At 51.6% G+C, this 18,637-nt stretch overlaps 8 protein-coding genes across 8 annotated transcripts; 4 read left to right on the forward strand and 4 right to left on the reverse strand.

The window, feature by feature from the left end:
- Positions 1–18: 18 nt before the first annotated feature.
- On the reverse strand, positions 19–2,834 carry P174DRAFT_433044 (ZZ type zinc finger domain protein; the record flags this gene model as incomplete). The annotated part of the gene is made up of 5 exons (XM_024825789.1): positions 19–1,049; positions 1,100–1,337; positions 1,377–1,588; positions 1,640–2,477; positions 2,700–2,834. 5 exons carry the CDS (start codon positions 2,832–2,834, stop codon positions 19–21), a joined length of 2,454 nt encoding a protein of 817 aa, XP_024680196.1.
- A 1,526-nt stretch (positions 2,835–4,360) lies between these two features.
- On the reverse strand, positions 4,361–6,798 carry P174DRAFT_514052 (uncharacterized protein; the record flags this gene model as incomplete). Its single annotated transcript, XM_024832049.1, has 3 exons — positions 5,821–6,798; positions 5,343–5,737; positions 4,361–5,289 (listed from the first exon to the last, which is right to left on the reverse strand). The coding sequence occupies exons 1-3, from the start codon at positions 6,486–6,488 to the stop codon at positions 4,361–4,363; spliced, it is 1,992 nt and encodes a 663-aa protein (XP_024680197.1). The 5' UTR covers positions 6,489–6,798.
- A 490-nt stretch (positions 6,799–7,288) lies between these two features.
- P174DRAFT_410221 (putative RNA binding protein Rnp24) lies at positions 7,289–8,706 on the reverse strand. Its single transcript, XM_024824232.1, has one exon. It carries the CDS (start codon positions 8,529–8,531, stop codon positions 7,413–7,415), a length of 1,119 nt encoding a protein of 372 aa, XP_024680198.1. The 5' UTR covers positions 8,532–8,706; the 3' UTR covers positions 7,289–7,412.
- Positions 8,707–8,800: 94 nt separating this feature from the next.
- On the forward strand, positions 8,801–10,473 carry P174DRAFT_443574 (uncharacterized protein). The gene is made up of 3 exons (XM_024827865.1): positions 8,801–9,014; positions 9,084–9,200; positions 9,269–10,473. Exons 1-3 carry the CDS (start codon positions 8,920–8,922, stop codon positions 10,092–10,094), a joined length of 1,038 nt encoding a protein of 345 aa, XP_024680199.1. The 5' UTR covers positions 8,801–8,919; the 3' UTR covers positions 10,095–10,473.
- A 206-nt stretch (positions 10,474–10,679) lies between these two features.
- On the forward strand, positions 10,680–12,130 carry P174DRAFT_392929 (exosome non-catalytic core subunit RRP4). Its single transcript, XM_024823576.1, has 2 exons — positions 10,680–10,980; positions 11,072–12,130. Exons 1-2 carry the CDS (start codon positions 10,760–10,762, stop codon positions 12,021–12,023), a joined length of 1,173 nt encoding a protein of 390 aa, XP_024680200.1. The 5' UTR covers positions 10,680–10,759; the 3' UTR covers positions 12,024–12,130.
- P174DRAFT_443576 (uncharacterized protein) lies at positions 12,109–12,455 on the forward strand (the record flags this gene model as incomplete). The annotated part of the gene is made up of 1 exon (XM_024827866.1): positions 12,109–12,455. A coding segment is annotated over exon 1 (235 nt), but the record flags the coding sequence as incomplete, so codon positions are not given.
- Positions 12,456–12,625: 170 nt separating this feature from the next.
- Positions 12,626–14,726, forward strand: P174DRAFT_443577 (IFRD domain-containing protein). Its single transcript, XM_024827867.1, has 2 exons — positions 12,626–13,134; positions 13,265–14,726. Exons 1-2 carry the CDS (start codon positions 12,944–12,946, stop codon positions 14,505–14,507), a joined length of 1,434 nt encoding a protein of 477 aa, XP_024680202.1. The 5' UTR covers positions 12,626–12,943; the 3' UTR covers positions 14,508–14,726.
- Positions 14,727–14,980: 254 nt separating this feature from the next.
- Positions 14,981–17,975, reverse strand: P174DRAFT_433050 (oxysterol-binding protein related protein OSH3; the record flags this gene model as incomplete). The annotated part of the gene is made up of 3 exons (XM_024825790.1): positions 14,981–16,247; positions 16,277–17,826; positions 17,940–17,975. The coding sequence occupies 3 exons, from the start codon at positions 17,973–17,975 to the stop codon at positions 14,981–14,983; spliced, it is 2,853 nt and encodes a 950-aa protein (XP_024680203.1).
- Positions 17,976–18,637: the final 662 nt, after the last annotated feature.

Here is an 18,637-nt window from a genome sequence, read left to right on the forward strand (position 1 = left end):
AGCATGCAGATACTGACTTTAGACCTGTGATTGGGCTTCGAGGTAGTCTTGGTCGCTGGCGTCCAGGACATCGTACTCTTCGTCGGTCAAGAACCCGGTCTCGGTGTTGGCATCATCCAAGGTTAAACTCTCCACATCCTCAAGAACTTCTTGCTCGGATGGATTGGACACGGAAGGGGCAGTCAAAGGAGCTGCAACCATTGCCTGGTGGCTGCTCCCGACCGGTGACTCCTTGTCCAGGGTAGGGAAGATCATTTGACTTCCCGTGCGTTCAGTGCCATCCGCCGGAGCCGCCTCTGCCTGTTGCTCGGGTTTGCGAGAGGCTTCCTGTACAGGCTCCAGCTCGGTGGACGCGGCCATGTAGTCGCGTACCTGAATATCGCACCAGAGTCTATGACCGAAGGGCATGCCGTTGGCAAGCTTCAAGCGCCAATACGAGATGGCAGTACCGACCCGGCTCGGGGCCTTCAGAGTCACAGTGAAATCGGCGCTTTGGCCAGGCTCCAAGGGTTCGAGGAGCTGGTTGCTCTCCATAGCGGCGGAGACTGCATCAAGACTCATGGGGCGATTGATATCGACATTGAACATGGAATCACCGCCCACGAAGCGCACACTACTTCCAGCGGGCCATGCAAGTGGTCCAGGGTTGTAGAGTGTCCATGTCTGCTGGAATATCTTGTTGGGTGGCATGACGGTGCCGTCATGGACGGTGTCACGTATAAAGAAAGCTTGATAGCTGGAAGCGGGATCGGTAGTTGGCATCTCATACACCTTGGATTGCGCCTTTTCGGCCGGTGCTGGAGATGGCTCCACGATTTCCTTTTGCTTCACAGCTCCTTCTTCCTCGCCGCGTGGCGCTTCTGAAGACTTCTCAGCTTCAGCTGGAATATTGGCTTGTGCGGAGGTAGATCTCTTGACTTGGTCACCTGCAAGGATGACAGGCCCACCGAGCCCGTTCTCAGTCACGGAGTTGCTGATAGTAACGCCGCGCACCGGTGTCTTGAGCATCAGCAATGGGTGGGTGCGATTATGGGGGTTGGTTGGTAAGGCTTCGCATTTGGCGCAGAAATCAGTATCATGGCACACAGAGCACTTGTACCGGACTCCAGTGATGTAGCGGGGAACGGCTTGTCTTTGCACAATGGTCCATCGCAGTAGATGCCATAGTGAACCTCATGATGCTGTAGTGGCTCCGAGATGGCCTCATAGAGGGGAGCAAAGCGATGGCCTGGGTGGCTTTGCGCGGCGTTGCCAACACACTCCGAGCAGTAGTCCCAGTCGGGGCAGGCCAGACATTTGTGGCGAACACCGATGATGCGCTGAGAGTATATATCAGCCTGCGATGAAACCCCAATTCAACAGCGGACTAATCATACCTTTTCACAACCGTCACAGATCGCTGCATGCTGGTGATGGCGGCCAGGGCTGCAACGCGACTGCACAAGACTCTTCAGGCAGAAGTCTCGGTCGTGAAGGAGCTCGAAGCGATGAGCCGGATGATGGCCGTGCGCGTCTTTCAGAAGGCAGGTCATGCAAAGATCATAGTCTTCGCAGTCAGTGCATGTGACCATCTTGGTCTCGTCGAAATCTGCCAAGAGTGAGCAACAACAGAAACCTCATGTGACAGTAGGCACCTCACCCTTGAGACAAGCGTTGCAGATCCGCTCCACAGGTTGAAGTGGGTACTTTTCAGCTGTAGCTGGAGTAGGCTCTGGGACCTTCTCATCAGCGAGCTCAGGCAGAGTTCCAGACCCTTTGTTGGACTCTGTCGGTTCCTCAACCTTGCGAGGAGCCACTCGTTCAGTAGTGCTGTTAGTGACAATGCCATCTTCGACAATACGCTTGATCAACCAGTGATCTTCAGACTGACACGAGACCCCCGAGTTTACACATTGAGAGCATAAATCGAAATCGCCGTCTTCACAGATGCTGCAATGGTAGTGTTCATTGGGAATAGAACGTCCGCAGTTGTTGCAGTCAATACAGAAAACACCAGTTGGGGACCTGTGCGAGACGATGGGCACATCGACGTTATCTGTGTTTAGGACAAAGTCTCTATAGCCAGGCTGAGCGGGTGCCATGTTGTCCTTTGTCCATTGAACAGATTGGGGACCAACTGAAGCGGGTTTCTCGAGGGCACCTAGAAGGTCAGGGACCGATTCCGAAGTGCCAGAGGGAACTACTTCGGCACCCATCACAGGTGGGGGAGAACTCAGGACAGTCTCCAGGTAGCTGTATCTTGCTGGGCCCTGTTCCTCCGGAGCGTTCTCGGTAAGAGAGGGCTGCGAAACAGGCTCGTTCACTTCATTGACCAATGTCGCTTTGATACGCAGCTTCAATTTAGCTTTAGCAGCACGGTAGAGTTGCTTGTAGACTGCGAGGTTCTCGCTGTCCAAGCGGACATAGCAACCGGCGCTGTCCGAATAGCGTTCAAAGATGACGTTGCTATCCGCTGGGACGCCAATGAGTTGACGGAGCTAGATCACGCGAGCTCATTAGCATCGCACAAAAACGAAAATAGGATAGCAATGCTGTTCAGTGTATTCTCAAGATATAATCACGTAAAGTAATAGGACAGAATTCATGGACAAGCAGGATAGGGAGCTTGCCAGCGGTGGTCGGCAAGGATTCCAGGTTGCTTGATGGGGACTGGCTCAAGCTCCGACCGGAGCTAGCTAGGGTGGAGACCATCTACATACCTTCTGAGGAAGAACCCGAGCACCCAGTTCTCTCAGAGGAACCTTGAAGCGTCGAGTGCTGTCATTGTAGAGCACTTTGATTGTGATTAGGGTTCCAGGTCCGACTGGACTAGCCGGGGGAATGGGGGTAGCCATGGTGTAGATAGAGGATGGAGGTGACGAAGGTGAACTAGAGATAAGGCACTAGTCACCTACGTAAGAGATGATGACTAGGGACCGAAGAAAGAAGGTTGTGAGAAGCAAGATGATGAAAGTAAAGGCTGAAGGATTGATGAGGATGATAAAAAGTGCAATGGATGAAGTTAGGTATGATGTACTAAATAGATAGAGGTAGAGGAGGGAAGAGGGAGGAGAGGAGAGAGAGAGAGGGAGCTAGGTAATAAAGTGAGGTAAAGGTAAGGTATGGCAGAAGGCTGCCTGGGGCTACGTAACAATCTAAGAGGTCAACTAGAGTCTAGAGATGCGGAGGAGGAAGGTCATCTGCTGCTCCCGTCTCCATTCGGCTTCCGGGGCAAGGCTTTAACAATAATAGTTCAATGAGAATGAGGCGGTGAAGCTCACATCATTATCCTTATCATCATTGGTACCATCCGTACTACCTTAGGTACTTCGCATACTTGCAGGAAACACCATCAGATCCCATTGGTATTATCATCATCGTCATCATTACTGTATACGTACTTAGAGATGTATCAAAGGTACTTGGCTACCTACTGCTTGAATTAATTCTTTTTGTCTTCTAAGGATAATGCGTGATTACTCATTTGAAGATATAGACGTGCTCCTGTATTATGTACATAGGTACGACACCATCCCATCTCGCCAATTCTTTGGATTAGTCATAAACTCATCCAACGAACGCCCCGGATCCTTTCTACAGCCAAAGAGGACAAGAAGAAGCTGATCACACGGGTTGTTTTCCTTCATATTTGAATTTATAGGCCCACGCCACAACGTAAACACCATTCCTAAATGCTAGAGCGCAGCGAACGGCGGAACAAAGCACGGACAACAATGCAGGTAAAAGACAAGAGTAGAATTATCGAAAGACCCCTGCAGGTCAAAAGTGTGGGAACAGGTAAATATTTGAATTTTTCCAGGGTCCGCCTTTCGAGGAATATGGAGAAAAGGAAAATGTCAACATTCCACAAAGAAAGGATGGAACAGCACCGGGAAGGGGGAAATCAATGCCACATCGCTTTCCAGATAATAACAGGAAAAAAATGCGTACAGAACATGAGAGCTTCCGGGCAACAAAAGTTGCCACCGCAATGATGAGAAGACAGTCGCTAAGGATGCAAAGGGTGGCTTATCTAATAACAATCCATATGAAAGCTCAAGGAAACGGCACCATGGACAGTTGCATCAGACAGGAAGCATGAAGACGGGACGGTAAAGTGAAAAGAGGAGATGGAACACCGGTTGACAATGGACGAGACTCCTATAGTCGACATCATAAGTTTTGGGAATAATCGATTCCGTGGCATCACAGTGAGACTAAAGCGCAGGACGAGAAATGTGTGGAAGGGGAAATGTAAAACAAAAGCAAGAGAGGATAAGGAAGACGACAAGGTAAGAATATTTTAAGGTATCGAAATGTGAACGAAAGAAAAACATAGAAAATGCCTCTTTTGCTTTTTTTCTTTTTCTTTTTTTTTAATTTATTGCGGAGCGTAGTATACACCACCCTGCGGCTGAGGATAATAGAAGGTTGTGCCTGGAGGAGTCATCATTCCACCCATGCCGATGACGCCACCAGGCCCCGGCGCAGAGGGCGTGGCATAGGATGCGTTAGGCCACATCTGCGTGGCGTCATAGAAATAGACTGTGCCACCTGCCTCGTGGGCCACTGTGCCTGGTTGCGAAGGCTGCTCTGCGGATGAGGCGTGGGTCCCTGGAACCACATATGGAGCTTGCTGTCCCGCTGGGGGATAGGGCACGAGGGATGCTCCGGGCATGCCGGCTGCGTTGTAGGGCGGGAATTCTGTTCCAGATACTGGATAGTATACTGTACCGGGGGGATAAGCGGTAGGATAAAATGGCTGGGCTTGTTGGAAGCCATATGGTTGGAAAGGTTGAGCATGGATTGCTCGCTCGGGTATGTGCGATGAAGGCGTCCCAGCTGCATGGGCAGATTGGGCATCGGTACCATAGCCGGGGCCATTGATAGGCATAGGAACCTGGTGTTGGAATGGTTGTTCCTGCTGTGGCTGGGGGGCGTTGAAGGAGAAGCTTGCAGGAGTCTCTATATCGGCGACAGAAACCGTTTTCTGAGGACGGGGCTGATGCATTGGGATGGGAGCCGGACGGCTCTCGCGGTACGAGGGCTGCTGGGGCTGAGGTTGAGGCATAGGTTGTGGCAGTGACGCGGTAACAACGGCTCCGGGACCAGCAGCAGCGGCTGCCGGAGGCACGCCGCCTAATGGCCTGGAAGGTGGAGGCAGACGGACGATTGGCTTCCCATTTTCGGTCGTAACCACCGTATGTCTTGACAATACAGACGCAGCCGGCGAGGGGTATCCATCATGAGAGGCTGGCTTTCCCATCGACGATCTCCGGCTAGCAGTGACACTCGGGGTGTAGACGGAGCCTGCATAAATACTCGGACGGCGTCCGCCATAGAATCCACCCCGGCCCTGCCACGGTAACCCTGCTGATTTGGCCTCAGCGCTCGTGGAATAAAGATAAACGAGCGCTCTGTCGAGGGGAATATGTATCTCGGAGACTGTCCAGGGAACGATATGCGAACGGGCTTGTCTCGACGTAACGGGGGACGATGTTGAGGGAGACGAGTGTGTTGCTTTTTTGGAACGGCAGGGAAAGGTATGGGCCGAGCCATGCCCTGTAGAAACACTACAACAGGCACATTGCCGATCAGGGTGGTGCTCGAGAAAGACCTGTTCGGGGGCGTAGAACGAGGAGCCGTAGGGACAGGTTTTGGGGCAAAGTTCGACATGGATCCAGGCACAGCAGAGGGCTTGTTGACGGGCTCATCTCCTGCGACCATCTCGTGCAGATCATGCGTCCACTGCCCTTCACTAGCATCAGGTTTGGAGTGCCTTGCGTGTGGAACGATGGTTAGCTATCAGGAGCACATGACAAAGGGTCGGGGAAGGCTCACCTGCGAACATTTCCATCCACGATGAGGCCATAAGGTCTCGATTTTGATTTGTTGAACGGCCTGTGGCCATTCGGGCCAGACTCGGTGGAACGCTTATCGTGAAGGAAAAAGCGACCTCGAGTGGGCACGAAGGCCAGATTCTCATCCCGCTCCTTTGCATACCTCTCGTGTTCGCGGCGTTTTCGCTCCGCAAAAGTCCCTCTCTTCGCTTCTGTAGGAGGTGCAGATGGTGTCCTTCCTGTCAATGAACCAGACTCCCCCTTCATATCATCAAAGTGGATTTCCGCCACTTCATTCGTCTGATCAGAGAGCGTCAATCCATTCATCATTGCCTCAGTATCTGACACAGCGGTAGCTGTGTGTCGTTTTCCAGGAGATGAGGAATGACGTCGTCCAGACCGCTGGTTGATTTCAGGCACGAGACCGTTGACCTGAAGTCCGTTGGTTCTGTCCAAGTGCGGGGACGAAGAAGCCTCCCCGTCGCTCTCGTCGCTTCCCTCGCCATCAGCATCAGCATCATCATCATCATCACCGGGATGACTGATGACCGAGCCCTCGCTTAACGAATCATCTTCCAACTCTCCCTCTAGGGAACCTTCATCCTCGCCTTCCTCATCTCTTCTTCTCCTCCGCCGGCTAGCACCGATGTTGCGACGACGTGAGGCCATTTTTGATTGGCGTAGGCGATGGAAAGAAGGTATATGATTGAACACCAGATGCGATGTTCCTTCGTGTCACCGTAAATTTTGGGAGGAGGATTGAGGTAAGGATGAAGGATGCACCGACCAGGAACGAAGAGCGGCGAGACAATCGGATTGCAAGGACCGGGGGGCGGGAATGATCAACAGAAGCGGCAAAAACTCGAACACGTGTATGGAGAGAGGGGAGTGAACGTAGAAAGGTCGATGGGCGGATGAGAGGAAGATGCACCTCGATAAAGAGGGCGAGAGTGTGGGACGGTTGGGCAGTCGAGGGAAATGCAACGAGACGAGCACTATCAAAGTTGATCGCTTTTAGCATGAGCCATGACATCTCTCTTCGATGTCAACTATCCAAATCTGGTTAGTGCCCTCCAAGACCACCTCAGCGAATCTAGAATTATTACTAGCATAAATAAATCCGACACATAGATAGCCTTCGACGGTTAGACTGTTAGCATTAGGCATAAGAATAGCTAATCACATTAGGTATAGCGATCAGATAAGTCAGCATTATTGTCCATAGTGGACGAAGAAATTCTATCTACAACATCAGGGTTGGATATTTGCATGAGGAGTTAACTAATAATGTAAAGCCAATGGATGGATTCTAGCTCAAAAGTGGTCATAGCTTGTTTATGCCTATCTTCCAGTTTCATGTTAGGTGCAAAGTACGTACGCTCATGCTAACAGCAGCAGTACAGCTGTCTAGAATAGGACAGTACATTATTCTATTCAGGATCATCCCAATCAATATTTACTGCAATACTGACAGTTCTTAAATGACTCGCAAAGAAAAAGTGGTTGAACGTCAATCACTTGACTGAAAAGCTTCAGTATGGAATATGAATCATAGGAAGGAGCCATTCTGCTTCGTTTTTATATTGACAAGTCTCAATCAAAAGTGATTTTCTTTCCTTGGGGTTCGACAATAGCACCGCTAAGCTTTTGCACAGTTTCTTTGGCGTATCTTGAGTATTCAGGCTTGTTGTTTCGCTTGGGCTTCTCAGGATGTGACCGTTGCGGCCTGTCTCCAGTCGGCTCCTGCTCAAGAGGCCCGTCTTCCACTTCAGTAATGACCGATTCATCTTTCTTCTTGCCTTCCCCATCTTTACCGAACCGCTTCTTGTACCGTGTTGTCGCATCCTCCGCGAACTCCATGCGCATTCGTCGACCAAGAAGCTGGTTCACCCAAACCCTCCTCTGTCTGTGTTTCTTCGACTTCCTGCGCTTTCCGGACTCTTCTTCTCCGGAGCCCTCATCGTCTTCCTCGTCTTCATCAACCATAACAAAGCCCTTCACCGCTGCTTCGGCGGCAGCAAGATCCTCGAACTCCACCCAAGCATAGCCCTTGCATTTTCCACTATCCTGAAATGTTGCCACATGTACATGTGCGATGGTACCGCATTGTCCAAAATGTTCCTCGATGACCTCTTTTGTAGCATCAAAGCCGAGATTGCCAACGAATATCCGTTTCGAAGGAGGTTTCGTAGCTGTTGCCGCCGAATCCTGTTCTGACTTTTTTGGTCTGCCGTCAAAACTTTTCGCATCCTTGATCAACACACGGCGACCAGCTAGCAGCTGCTCGCTCAATCCTACTGCCTCCTTCACAGCCTTTTCGTTGGCAAGATCGATGTAAGCGAAGCCCTTGTTCTGAGCCTTTCCAAATTTTTCCTGGCCCTTGGGCAGATGTATACGGGTGATTGTGGTATCCGCAAATGTGCAATTGCTTGTGAGAAACTTGCGAAGATCATCTTTGGTCACCGAAAAGGCCAGATTTCCAATCCAGATGCCGTGGTCTGAACGTTTGTTGGGGGCCTCATCTTCTTGCTTTTTGCTGGGCACAGCGGCCTCTTGCTTCGTTGTAGAATCTGCCGTAGGCTCAGCAACCTTCTTTTTGGCTTTGCGCAGAGCCTTTTTCGACGGAGGTTCAGGCGCGGACACATCGATTTCAATTTCAGGAACGTCTGTGAGCTTTCGCTTTTTCTGACTACCTTCACCGAGGCCAGCCATGTTGGATAGAAATCAGGTTCGTCAATGACTCGAAAATCGTTTTTAAAAGTGGCCCACTTCAATTAATAGAATAATGAGATCGTAAAATAGCAATTCACAATAGAAACTTGTTTTTTTGACTGGCAAAGTCAATCAAGCGCATTCAGCTATTGTCTTTGGTATGAATGGAGAGGATTGAAACTTTTTACGGCGGGCAAAAACACCAGCCGACGCAACAATCTCTCCATAGATTGCGGAGTTCGGACTTGGCGACAGGTGACCAGCCATCACCAACACCATCGCTCGCCTTAGAGCTCTCTTTTAACATTCGCCATTTCATCATCAATCATCAATACCTTATCTGTGTCACTCTGTTGAACACACGTCTCCGCATCAATCTTGATTCGACATGTCACAGGAAGACGAGGATTCCCGCTCCGTGGCCGAGAGCTTGCCCGACGAATCGACCAGTGCCCCTGCGAAACAGTCATATCGTTCTTTCAAGTAGGTCGTTCAGTGCGCAGCTTTAGCATTGGGTATGAGAACTAATATGGCTACCTCTTGGTGCTACAGAAAGAAGTATGCCAAACTCAAAGTCAAATTCGAGCTTGGGATGAAGGAGAGCGAGTCTCTGATCCGCGAAGAGTTGCGCATCGAAGATCTCTCAAAAAGAATTCAGGAGCAGAACGAGTAAGCGAATATATGCGGATGTATAGAAAAAGACACAGGATCGTTCGAGACTGACTCTCCTGCCGCAGCCAACTTCTAGAGGTTCTCCTTGAATTTAACGAAAGTTTGCACGTCCCAGCGGATCAGCGATTTGATATCAGTGCGCCGGGAGACTCCTCCTTCCTGCCGACGCCTGAACGATCGCCGATGTACGTCGACACTGCGACGGCAAAATCCACTTTGAAAGATGCGAAAGCACAGATGGCTGCTGGTAGCATGACACTCGAAGCATATCGCACTCTGGAAGACGATATCAAACGAGGCAACGCCTTTGCACCGCACATGCATTACACTGCTCTCCAAAAGGTGCCTCATACGTCGGTTCCGTCCGTAAAACAGGATTCTTCTACAGATATCAGCCTGGAGGAGAAGCTTGGATATCTTACTCCGGAGCACGAGACCGAGTATTACTTGAGCATGGATGCAAAGCTCGGCGACGAAGCAGCTGCCCTCGAGCTTAGTCGCATACCCGAAAAGCCATCATTCGCTGAACGGGAAAGGGAATTGGCGCTACGAAACCCAGTCTCCGTCTACAACTGGCTCCGGCGCAATCAGCCACATATTTTCCTGCAGGACCATGAGAACGCCTCCGAGAAGTCAGGCTCTAGACCAACTAATGCGCGGGCGTCCAAAAGAGCAACCCAGCCACGCAAAGAGGAGGAGGCTTACGACGAGGATGGCGTCCTAATGGATACCGGTCCTACTCCGGGTAGCACCAAAGGCAAGCGCAAGCGCGATGACGATACGGGCTATAGACCCAAGGGTGGCAGTAGCCGTCCCAGCAAGAAAAAGAAGGACGACACGAACTCAAATGCCAAGCGCACGTCGAAAAGGTCGTCAGGTTTGGTTGCCTGAAGACCTGTTTGTCTGCTCTAAGCATTGATCTCCCTCTATGTACTATTATATTTCTCGTTTCCCCTTCCGACGTCCGGACTATCCGGGGTGACACCGTAGGAGAAGCTGCCTACTGAGGACTGCCAGTACTGCCCTTTATTTCTTATGTTGATCCCGGTTTGACCGGCATGGCTGTCTCTCGCAAAGTGTGTCGTATTTTGACAAGCTTGAGAAACGTGCATTATCATTCAGCCATACTCCTTCACTTCTTTTCTTGCTGTCTTATCATTCTCTTTCATTTTTTCCTCATAATGTTGACTGGCGAGGGCATGATATGAACCATAAATGGAAACGCCTAATTAGATGCATGAATAACTACAATAAAAAATCCACTGGTGCAACTGAACAGATCTCTATTTTCCTCTTCTCTTTATATCAAAGTCTGCCAAATTTATATGGATTTCTCAATTACATCGTACTCCGTACTGCGTACATAGGTCCTGATTTCTAGCTGGATGTTTTCACGTGCTCTTGCATCAAGTTTGTCCTGTTTGCTCTTGAACATTCGTTTGCGGAATCTTCTGTTCTTGACGCTCGAACACAACTCCCAAAGCCAACTTCAGCTCATTACTCATTTTTAATATTTGTCGGCCAAACATTACCTTTGATAATTTTTTCGCTCAGGAATGGCCATCACTATTTTGCCTCCCGTTGTGGAGGATGTCAATTCTCCCCATCCAGATTCAGACTTCGATTCAATGTCGATAGATTCAGACGGAGGAGTCGATTTGACTTCAAGAGGAGGCTCTCGACCCAGCAAACGGCCGCGCTTAGTGGAAGGGACAAAGATTGGCGCAGGAATTGTGACACCAGGTGAAGTGGTGACGAATGATCCACAATGGATGAGGTTGGTCTTACCCACGTTTGGGCTCCGATATTTCGCGCATTTTCAGATTGCTTCCACAGGAGATTCAGGATTGTCGCTGACCACTTTGCAGAGGTCACGGTACCTACTCAAATCCGCTCTCGACTTCAATCATCGCTACCGTTGCTGGTACTGTACAGAAAACCAACAAATTGCTCTCCGTTCAGCCGCTGCGGGCTCGGTATATCCCAGAAATCGGTGATCTGGTTGTTGGACGCATTGTAGAGGTTCAGTCACGAAGATGGAAGGTCGATATCGCCGCCCCTCTGCTCGCACAATTACCTCTCTCTGCCATCAATCTTCCGGGCGGTATCCTTCGTCGACGGACAAGCGCGGATGAACTGCAGATTCGAACCTTCTTCAGTGAAGGAGATTTGGTGGTTGCAGAAGTTCAGAGCGTGCATTCAGACGGCTCAGCATCATTGCACACGCGATCGCTGAAATACGGCAAGCTTAGAAATGGCGTGTTCCTCGCTGTGACAGGAACCGGTGGTAGCGGAGCATCGAGTTCGACAGTGAAGGGAGGCCCTGGAGCGGGAACAGCCTCTGCAGGGGCGATGGGCACCTCAGGCACGGGTGGTGTGGTTCGCGCCCGGAGACAACAGTGGACGGTCAACACGGCGAACGGAGGCGGCGAGGTGAACATTATACTCGGGGTGAATGGTTACATCTGGATCGCGAAGCACGCCGACGGCGCGGCCGCAGCATCCTCTACGACGGAGAATGTATCTATTACCCGCATGGAGGAGATGGTATCGAGCTCTATCTATTCCAGCCAGAACGACGAGATTCCACCGCAGACACGGCGCGAGATTGCACGCCTGGCGCAATGTATTCGCGTGCTGGTTCAAGGTGGAGTACGTGTGGATGAGGAAACGGTCATGAGAGCATACAATGCCAGTTTACAGGTCGACCTTGAAGTTGGTGACGATGAGGATGAGGACGAACGGAGAAGAGAAGGAAGGGAGTATCTCGAGGGGGACAAAGCTTCGGGGATCCTGGCTTTGGCAATGGAAGCACGATGAGGAGGATAATAATGCTTTCCAGGAGCACAGGAGAGCATACATGATAGATATACCCTTTCATGAATATATCCGCATATTACGATTCCCTATTTGCAACCTACTGCGGGAGAGGTTAGTAACCAAGGAACACAATCCACTATTGAATACCCATAGACAGCGACAGTCTCCAGGATACAGTCATCCCAGTCTGGCTTGAAATGATCATCACTCGATGCCTATTTACTACTCTCTGTACCGTAGAACTGTGGCCATTCAAAGAATCTCTTTTAGTCAAGCTCCGTCAATCGATAAGCGACCCCGCATCACGTGGCGATAAGACTCTCAGCGATTGGCAAAGGAAAAAGAAAAAAGAAAAAAGAAAAGAAAGACATATGCGAGAGTACAGAAAGTCTGCAGTAGTGGTTGAGGTTGAGGAGATAAGAGAAGAATTAAGGATTCATTATTGGTGGATCTCAAGTAGTTCAGTTCATGTGAAAAGAATATCGAGGGGTAATGTAGACTAGACTAGTTATCAGGGGACGAACCCGGCTGACACGGCGCAAGGCTCAAGCATAGACTGGCTCTTACGTATTATTGTTCTTCCCGTCCTGTTCATAAAAAGAGAGGGTTTGCCGTTGACGTCTTCATTTTATCTTTCATCCTTTTCCATCGTAGGCATCAACTGAGCCTTCAAACAGACGCTTCTCAGCCTTTATTCTGCCTTAGGGTTCTTTTTCCAGTCTTATCATGTCCATCGTCTTTGTGAAAACATTCTTTCTGCCGACACTCTCCATACCCTAGTATTGAGATATCCTCGTCTCCACTGATCATTGTGAGCCTTATCCGTAACAATACTTGATTATCGGCCTCGTCATCTATCTATACGATCTCTGAATCAATCCTTATCTCTCTTCTATCTCGCCTTCTACGAATCTCTCAACATGCCTGACCTACGCCGTCAGATCTTTGAGAGCGGCAAGACCATGTCCCGCAAGGCCGCGTCTCGCGAAGGCTCTCGCCGTCCCTCTCGAGCAGCCTCTGCACAAAGCTCGAAACAGTCGTCTCGCAACCCGAGCAGACATCCATCCGATGAAGAAGATGAAGGTAATCTCAGCGACGACACTGCATATAGGTGAGCTTCTTTCCCTCGCTTTTCTTTTCCATGTATTTTTTTTCCTTTTCGAGGATCCTCGATGGGCGGGATGACGTAATTGTTGTTCATGACAGTCGAAGTATAACTAACCATGCTTGCATTTTCACAGCCTCGGTTCCCTGGATGACGTGGGTGACATTCCAGATGCTGATACAAACGCCAACTGGCCCGAAGAGCTTGAGGATGTCGTTGAAGATATCCTGGATCGCAAACGTAGCAGCGTCCTGGCCCGAGAAGAAGCCTATGCTGCCTTTTGCCGTCTCGCCAAATCTCATTACATCGAGGATCGTATCCGCACTCGTGTCATTGACCTTGTGAGCGCTTTTGCCAAGAGTATCAAATTTGAAAGCAGCGTGCGAGAGACAACCCTGGCGCTTCGCGCATTGAGTCTTCTTACCATCACCACCTTTGACAACACCATCTACGAAAATGTAGAGCCGCTGCTGACCCGCTCGATCCGTGACTCGATCTCTCCTGTGATCAAAGCTGCCGCAATCCATTGCCTGGGGGTATGCACCAGCTTTGGTGGTGCTGGCGAAGACAGCATTCTCGACCAGATGACCTTTTTCCTGGACATCGCTGCCTCCGATGGCCATTCAATCGATGCGGCTGACGATGCGGCCACTGTCACGGCCGCTCTGCAGGAATGGGGCTACCTCGCGACAGAAATCGAGGACTTGGAGGCTGAAAGCGAAGAGGCGGTCCAGATTTTCATGGATCAGCTTAATAGCAATGATCCGGCTCGGCAGATTGCCGCTGGCGAGAACATCGCCCTGCTGTACGAAAAGAGCTACACACCGCAAGAGGACGACGACGACCAAGACGAGGAAGTTGAATCCGAGGAAGAGGAGTTTATGGGTGCCGGGGACCGGGATGGGCCAAAGCTCGTTAAACGCTACAATGCGTACCATAACACCCACGAGTTGGAACAGCAACTCCAGTCCTTGGCCACCGTGCACAACAAGCACATCAGCAAGCGAGACAAGAAGAACCTGCACAGCAATTTCGCCTCCATCTTGACGACCGTGGAGAATCCCCGACGCGGCCCCATGTACAACAAAGCGATCGACCAAGATTCGAATCGACAGTACGGGAGCAAAGTCCGCGTGAAGATTGGAAGGGAAGGGGTCATGAGCATTGACCGTTGGTGGAAGTGGATTCGACTCAACTCTCTCCGACGAGTGCTTCAGGGAGGATTCGCAGTACACTACTTCGAGGGCAACCGCGCCGTCCTGGACAGTCTGCCGCTGATGGTGCGCGCGCCACCGTCCGATCGTGCGAGCGCAAGGAAATCGACAAAGCCCCGAAATAATCACCGATGGGCTGTCCATGATCAATCAGACGAGGATTAAATTACGCGAATCTTCCGAACAAATTTTTGTCCACAGATGTGAGATTGCCGCAATATATCCGACCAGCAGCTCTGGGATTTCAGCTGTATATACGCTCAAGCGAATGATGTGACACCGACAATGATCCGATACCGACGACTAGAAACGAAATGGACACGATATGTTTTTCGCAGTCTTTGAAACTATCTTTGCTTGAATGAAACTATCTTTGCCTTCCACTATTTCAAAATTTCCAAAGTAATTGTCGTTACGAGCGTAGGCCGATTGGCTGCTCCGCAGTCATAAGCATAAGCGTAGGCCTGGCCAACCTTATCCATCTTATTCAAGCTTCTCATGGTTTATTTTTGAGGTAATTTTAGTAGAGGGTGAGATTGTAAGCAACTCTACTTATGTCTCTATAAATAAGTCCTCTATATACGACATGCATGTCTATACAGGATCATAGACGAATAAACATACACATGGTAACTTGACTACGCCTCGAACACGGGCACCACACCCGTCCAAGCTCCCCTAGCCCGTTCCTCCCAGTAGCCATCCTTGCCCGGCTTCAGGGCCCAGACGTCCTCCGCATCCGCATCCGCATCCACCCGCTTGAACCAGCGCGGCGTCCAGCTCTCGCCTGCCGCCTCCATCTCGCGCCGCCGCGCCCGTTGCGCTTCTTCCAGCTGCACCTTGACTTGCTCCGCGCGGTCCACGTCCCCGTCCTCGAGCGCCCGCTGGTCCGGCCGCAGCCGCGAGTCCGTCACCGGCAGCCGCTTGTCCTCGATGGGGGTGATCTCGTTCAGAGTGGCCGCAAACGCGGTCAGACCGTAGTGTTTGGGCGCGTTGGGCACCAGAGGCCCGGCCTTCCAGATCACCGTGCCCGTGGCGGATCCGTTCTTGGTGAGCTGCAGCGACGAGGTCCAGGTGCCCGTCAGCCCCAGGGGCAGCTCGCCGTTGTACGAATCGACGGCCTTGGTGACGACCTCCTCGCTGCGACCCGAGAACATGCCGCCGGCCTTGAAGGTCGACACGCTCTTCTGGCCGGTCGTCTCGTTCAGCACAGCCATCTCGCCGACCGGTTCGACGTACTTCTCGCCGGCGATGATGTTGCGCAGGAACGACGAGGCCGCGGACCAGCTGAAATGCTCGCCGGTCGTGTGCAGAGTCAGCCGGAACTTCCCATCGGTGATAATCTCGGCGGATTTACCCCAGAATTTCTGCGTCGGCATCGGCGATTGCGCAAGACTCCAGTCCTTGCTGTCTGCCTGATACGCTAGCTGCACGGGACGGTGCGAGACCTTCTCCGCGATGAATCGAAATCCGAGGTCCTCCCGCACGAGCTCGTAGGTCTCTCCCAGCATGGGGTTAAAGGGTTTCCGAATGGCTCGCTCTCGCACGCGGTTGCTTGACAGCGAAGAAATTGCAAAGGCCGTCACGTACATGAGGCGCTCCAAACTGTCCGAGGCCTTCGTGGCCTGGTCCAGAAGTGTGGAGTATTCGAGTGCCTCGGCCGCGCGTTGCAGTAGCGAGAGCGGCTCGTTGGAGGAGACGGGCATCGAGATCTGTGACAGGTCTTTACCCACGTTTTTGCGGAGGAAACCGATCAGACTAGGGGGCATGACCGTGGGCGCAGTGATATTGCTGCGGCGACGTACAGGACTGAGAGGCAGCGGCGTGAGCGATTTGGGGCGTGAAGGGAACAAAGGTGAGTCCTTCTCCCCACCGGGTGTAACGGGCTCCGCCACCTCTTCCTCGCTGTCTGATGGAGCGTCATCCGCGACGACTTCGTCCTCAGTCTGCCGGGGGCATTGCCCGCTCCTTCGTCGTCACTGTCTCCCTTGATGGTCAGCAATGGTGACATGTTTTCTCCGTCAACGGCGTCAAAGAATTCCTGCGACATCTCGGACTCCATGCTCAGCCGAGACTGTGCCGTCATTCCAGGCGGATGCCGACGATGTTTGCTCTCGGCGATCAAAGTCGAAAATTCGCTGACTACATGATCCAGATCTCTCAGGAGAGCCATCAAATGGTCATGGATTTCTTCCATATGATCCGGATGGCTGGCAATGCTGCTGGGTTTCCGGTCGCCGGCGAGGGACGCCGCATCCGCGGCGGGCGATGGGACCGCCAGCTGTGAGCTTGACGAGGTCGTTGTCGTCGCGGCGGAACGCTTGGCTGTTTGATTGGAGTTTGAACTGGGCTTCCGTTTCCAGAATGGACGCCGTTCGCGCGCCTCGAAGTAGTCCTCACCGTTGGCTTCCGGGTGGGGACTGGGGGAGCGACCTCGGGGCCGCTCGTACGGAGACAAAGCCGCCGAAGAACTATTCAAGTATTTTGGATCGGTGTCTCTAGCCAGTCGGCGTACTGCATCCCGGGACCCCGATATCTTGCTGACCAGATGCTCCACCTGCGTCCACTCGCGTTCCTCCGCGGCATTGGTGAGGAAGCGCTGGGAAGGCACGCGAAGCAGCACCTCGGGCGCGTGAGAGTCCTCGGCCGACGCCTTGGAGGAAGCTTTCTCCAGCGCACGCTTCCACGCAATGAAATCCTGGTCATTACTGGCCCGCAAGTGCCAGACTTCTGTGCCCGAATCGATGGAAACTTCACGCGACTTTTCATTGCAAGCGACGGCAGCCAGCGAAAGGGGAATTGAGCCGCGCAGCGCGGAGGAGTTACGATCGTGGTAATAGGAGAGGGTCGACGAGGTGAAGTCCAACGAAAAGTATCTCCTCGCCCAACCCTGGTGGCGTTTCCTGCGGCGCTTGTGCAAGACTCCAGTATGAGTCGTCCCGGAGGTCGTACTGACGGCTTGAGACGGCGCTTTAGAAAGGATGCTGTTACCTCGTTTTCGCGCCGTTGAGTTGACATTTTCAGCGAACTCGACCTCGCGAGCGAGGTGAGTGGTCGAGTGGTTCGTCGGGCCCGACTGGGTAGGATAAGTGAGCAGCACCAGGGTGACCGTTTTGGAGATTTGCTTGGAGAATGTGTTGTCAAAGACCAGCGCGTAGTTCCCCCCTTCATTGTGAGGTACATCGTAGGTGCCCTTGACGATCTTGTCCGCTTCGCACTTGCCGATCCATCGGACCTGCTTGAGGCCGATGCTGGTCAGCTTTTCGATGACCGAGGTTCGGGAGCCAGCGGCAGCAGAGGGCGACGGTAAGTTCTCGCTCGAATCGGTACTGTGATAGTCGCCGGTTGGATGATTGGTAGAACTGAGGACACCGGAATGGCCGGGATGCTTGAAGATGCCAAAGTTGAGGGATTTCTTGTGTGGCTGGATGCTCCAGGAGATGGTATGGTCGGGCTTGACATTGACCCATCGGACAAAGTAGGACTGAGGCGGGAGGATTCACATCAGCATGTGAGATAGGACACAAAACCAGTAGATTTGTTTCTTGAATTGGTCGCAATAAGAGATACACCAATTGACGCATGAACCCTCCTTACCTTGCTGTGGATCTCCAACTCCTCCATGGCAGCCATGACTGCGGGGGTATCAGGGGCGCACCGGAAACAGGTTGTAGGACTGTAGACAGAGAAGAACGATCAGGGTTGAAGACAATTTAGGACATCAATTCTCATAAGCAAGTAAGCAATGATGTTTTAAAACGCGATGAAGAGCAAAGCAGATAGTGTTGAGAGAAAAGCAGCAGTCTGCTGGGGGGGAGGATGATGATGATGATGATGCTGCTGCGGAGGACTTCGGCCGCTGACCTCAGCCACTCAGTCCCTCCTTGTTCTCCGTGTCTCAGCCTTATACAGTCTGATGTTTGCCGAACCGAATGATCCACAGACGACTGTGAGCAAGAATGGAAGAGGGGGAAACAGACCAGCTCATTAAAAAGCCCATCAAACTTGGAACAAATGACAGACATGAGGTATTCTATTCGTTGAAGGCTTTCGTTGAGGCTTCCGAGGATGATCAATCAGACCGAGGATGACATCTTCACATGAAGCAGCACAAGGGACAGAGTCACGGCAGAGGAAAGTGTTGGGACATGGGAGCATTGTTGGTTACTGGTTTGAAGGATAGTCAAGTTCGTGCAGATCAAGTATACTTCATTGTAGCTATGTTTTGTATGCAACCTGTCTTAGCGGAGCATGTACCAGACTGGTCCGGAGTACAACATCACGGATGAGCGACT

This window comes from Aspergillus novofumigatus (genome assembly GCF_002847465.1).
Source record: "Aspergillus novofumigatus IBT 16806 chromosome Unknown P174scaffold_6, whole genome shotgun sequence".
Classification (NCBI taxonomy): domain Eukaryota; kingdom Fungi; phylum Ascomycota; class Eurotiomycetes; order Eurotiales; family Aspergillaceae; genus Aspergillus; species Aspergillus novofumigatus.

What these genes read in the sequence shown, in the direction of transcription:
- P174DRAFT_443577 (XM_024827867.1), top strand. Translation starts at nt 12,944, where the DNA reads ATGCCTGACCTACGCCGTCAGATCTTTGAGAGCGGCAAGACCATGTCC. An exon ending in AGCGACGACACTGCATATAG is followed by an intron (nt 13,135 to 13,264) that starts GTGAGCTTCTTT and finishes GCATTTTCACAG; the next exon opens with CCTCGGTTCCCTGGATGACG.
- P174DRAFT_392929 (XM_024823576.1), top strand. Translation starts at nt 10,760, where the DNA reads ATGGCCATCACTATTTTGCCTCCCGTTGTGGAGGATGTCAATTCTCCC. An exon ending in AATGATCCACAATGGATGAG is followed by an intron (nt 10,981 to 11,071) that starts GTTGGTCTTACC and finishes ACCACTTTGCAG; the next exon opens with AGGTCACGGTACCTACTCAA.
- P174DRAFT_443574 (XM_024827865.1), top strand. Translation starts at nt 8,920, where the DNA reads ATGTCACAGGAAGACGAGGATTCCCGCTCCGTGGCCGAGAGCTTGCCC. An exon ending in CAGTCATATCGTTCTTTCAA is followed by an intron (nt 9,015 to 9,083) that starts GTAGGTCGTTCA and finishes TTGGTGCTACAG; the next exon opens with AAAGAAGTATGCCAAACTCA. An exon ending in AGAATTCAGGAGCAGAACGA is followed by an intron (nt 9,201 to 9,268) that starts GTAAGCGAATAT and finishes CTCCTGCCGCAG; the next exon opens with CCAACTTCTAGAGGTTCTCC.
- P174DRAFT_410221 (XM_024824232.1), bottom strand. Translation starts at nt 8,531, where the DNA reads ATGGCTGGCCTCGGTGAAGGTAGTCAGAAAAAGCGAAAGCTCACAGAC.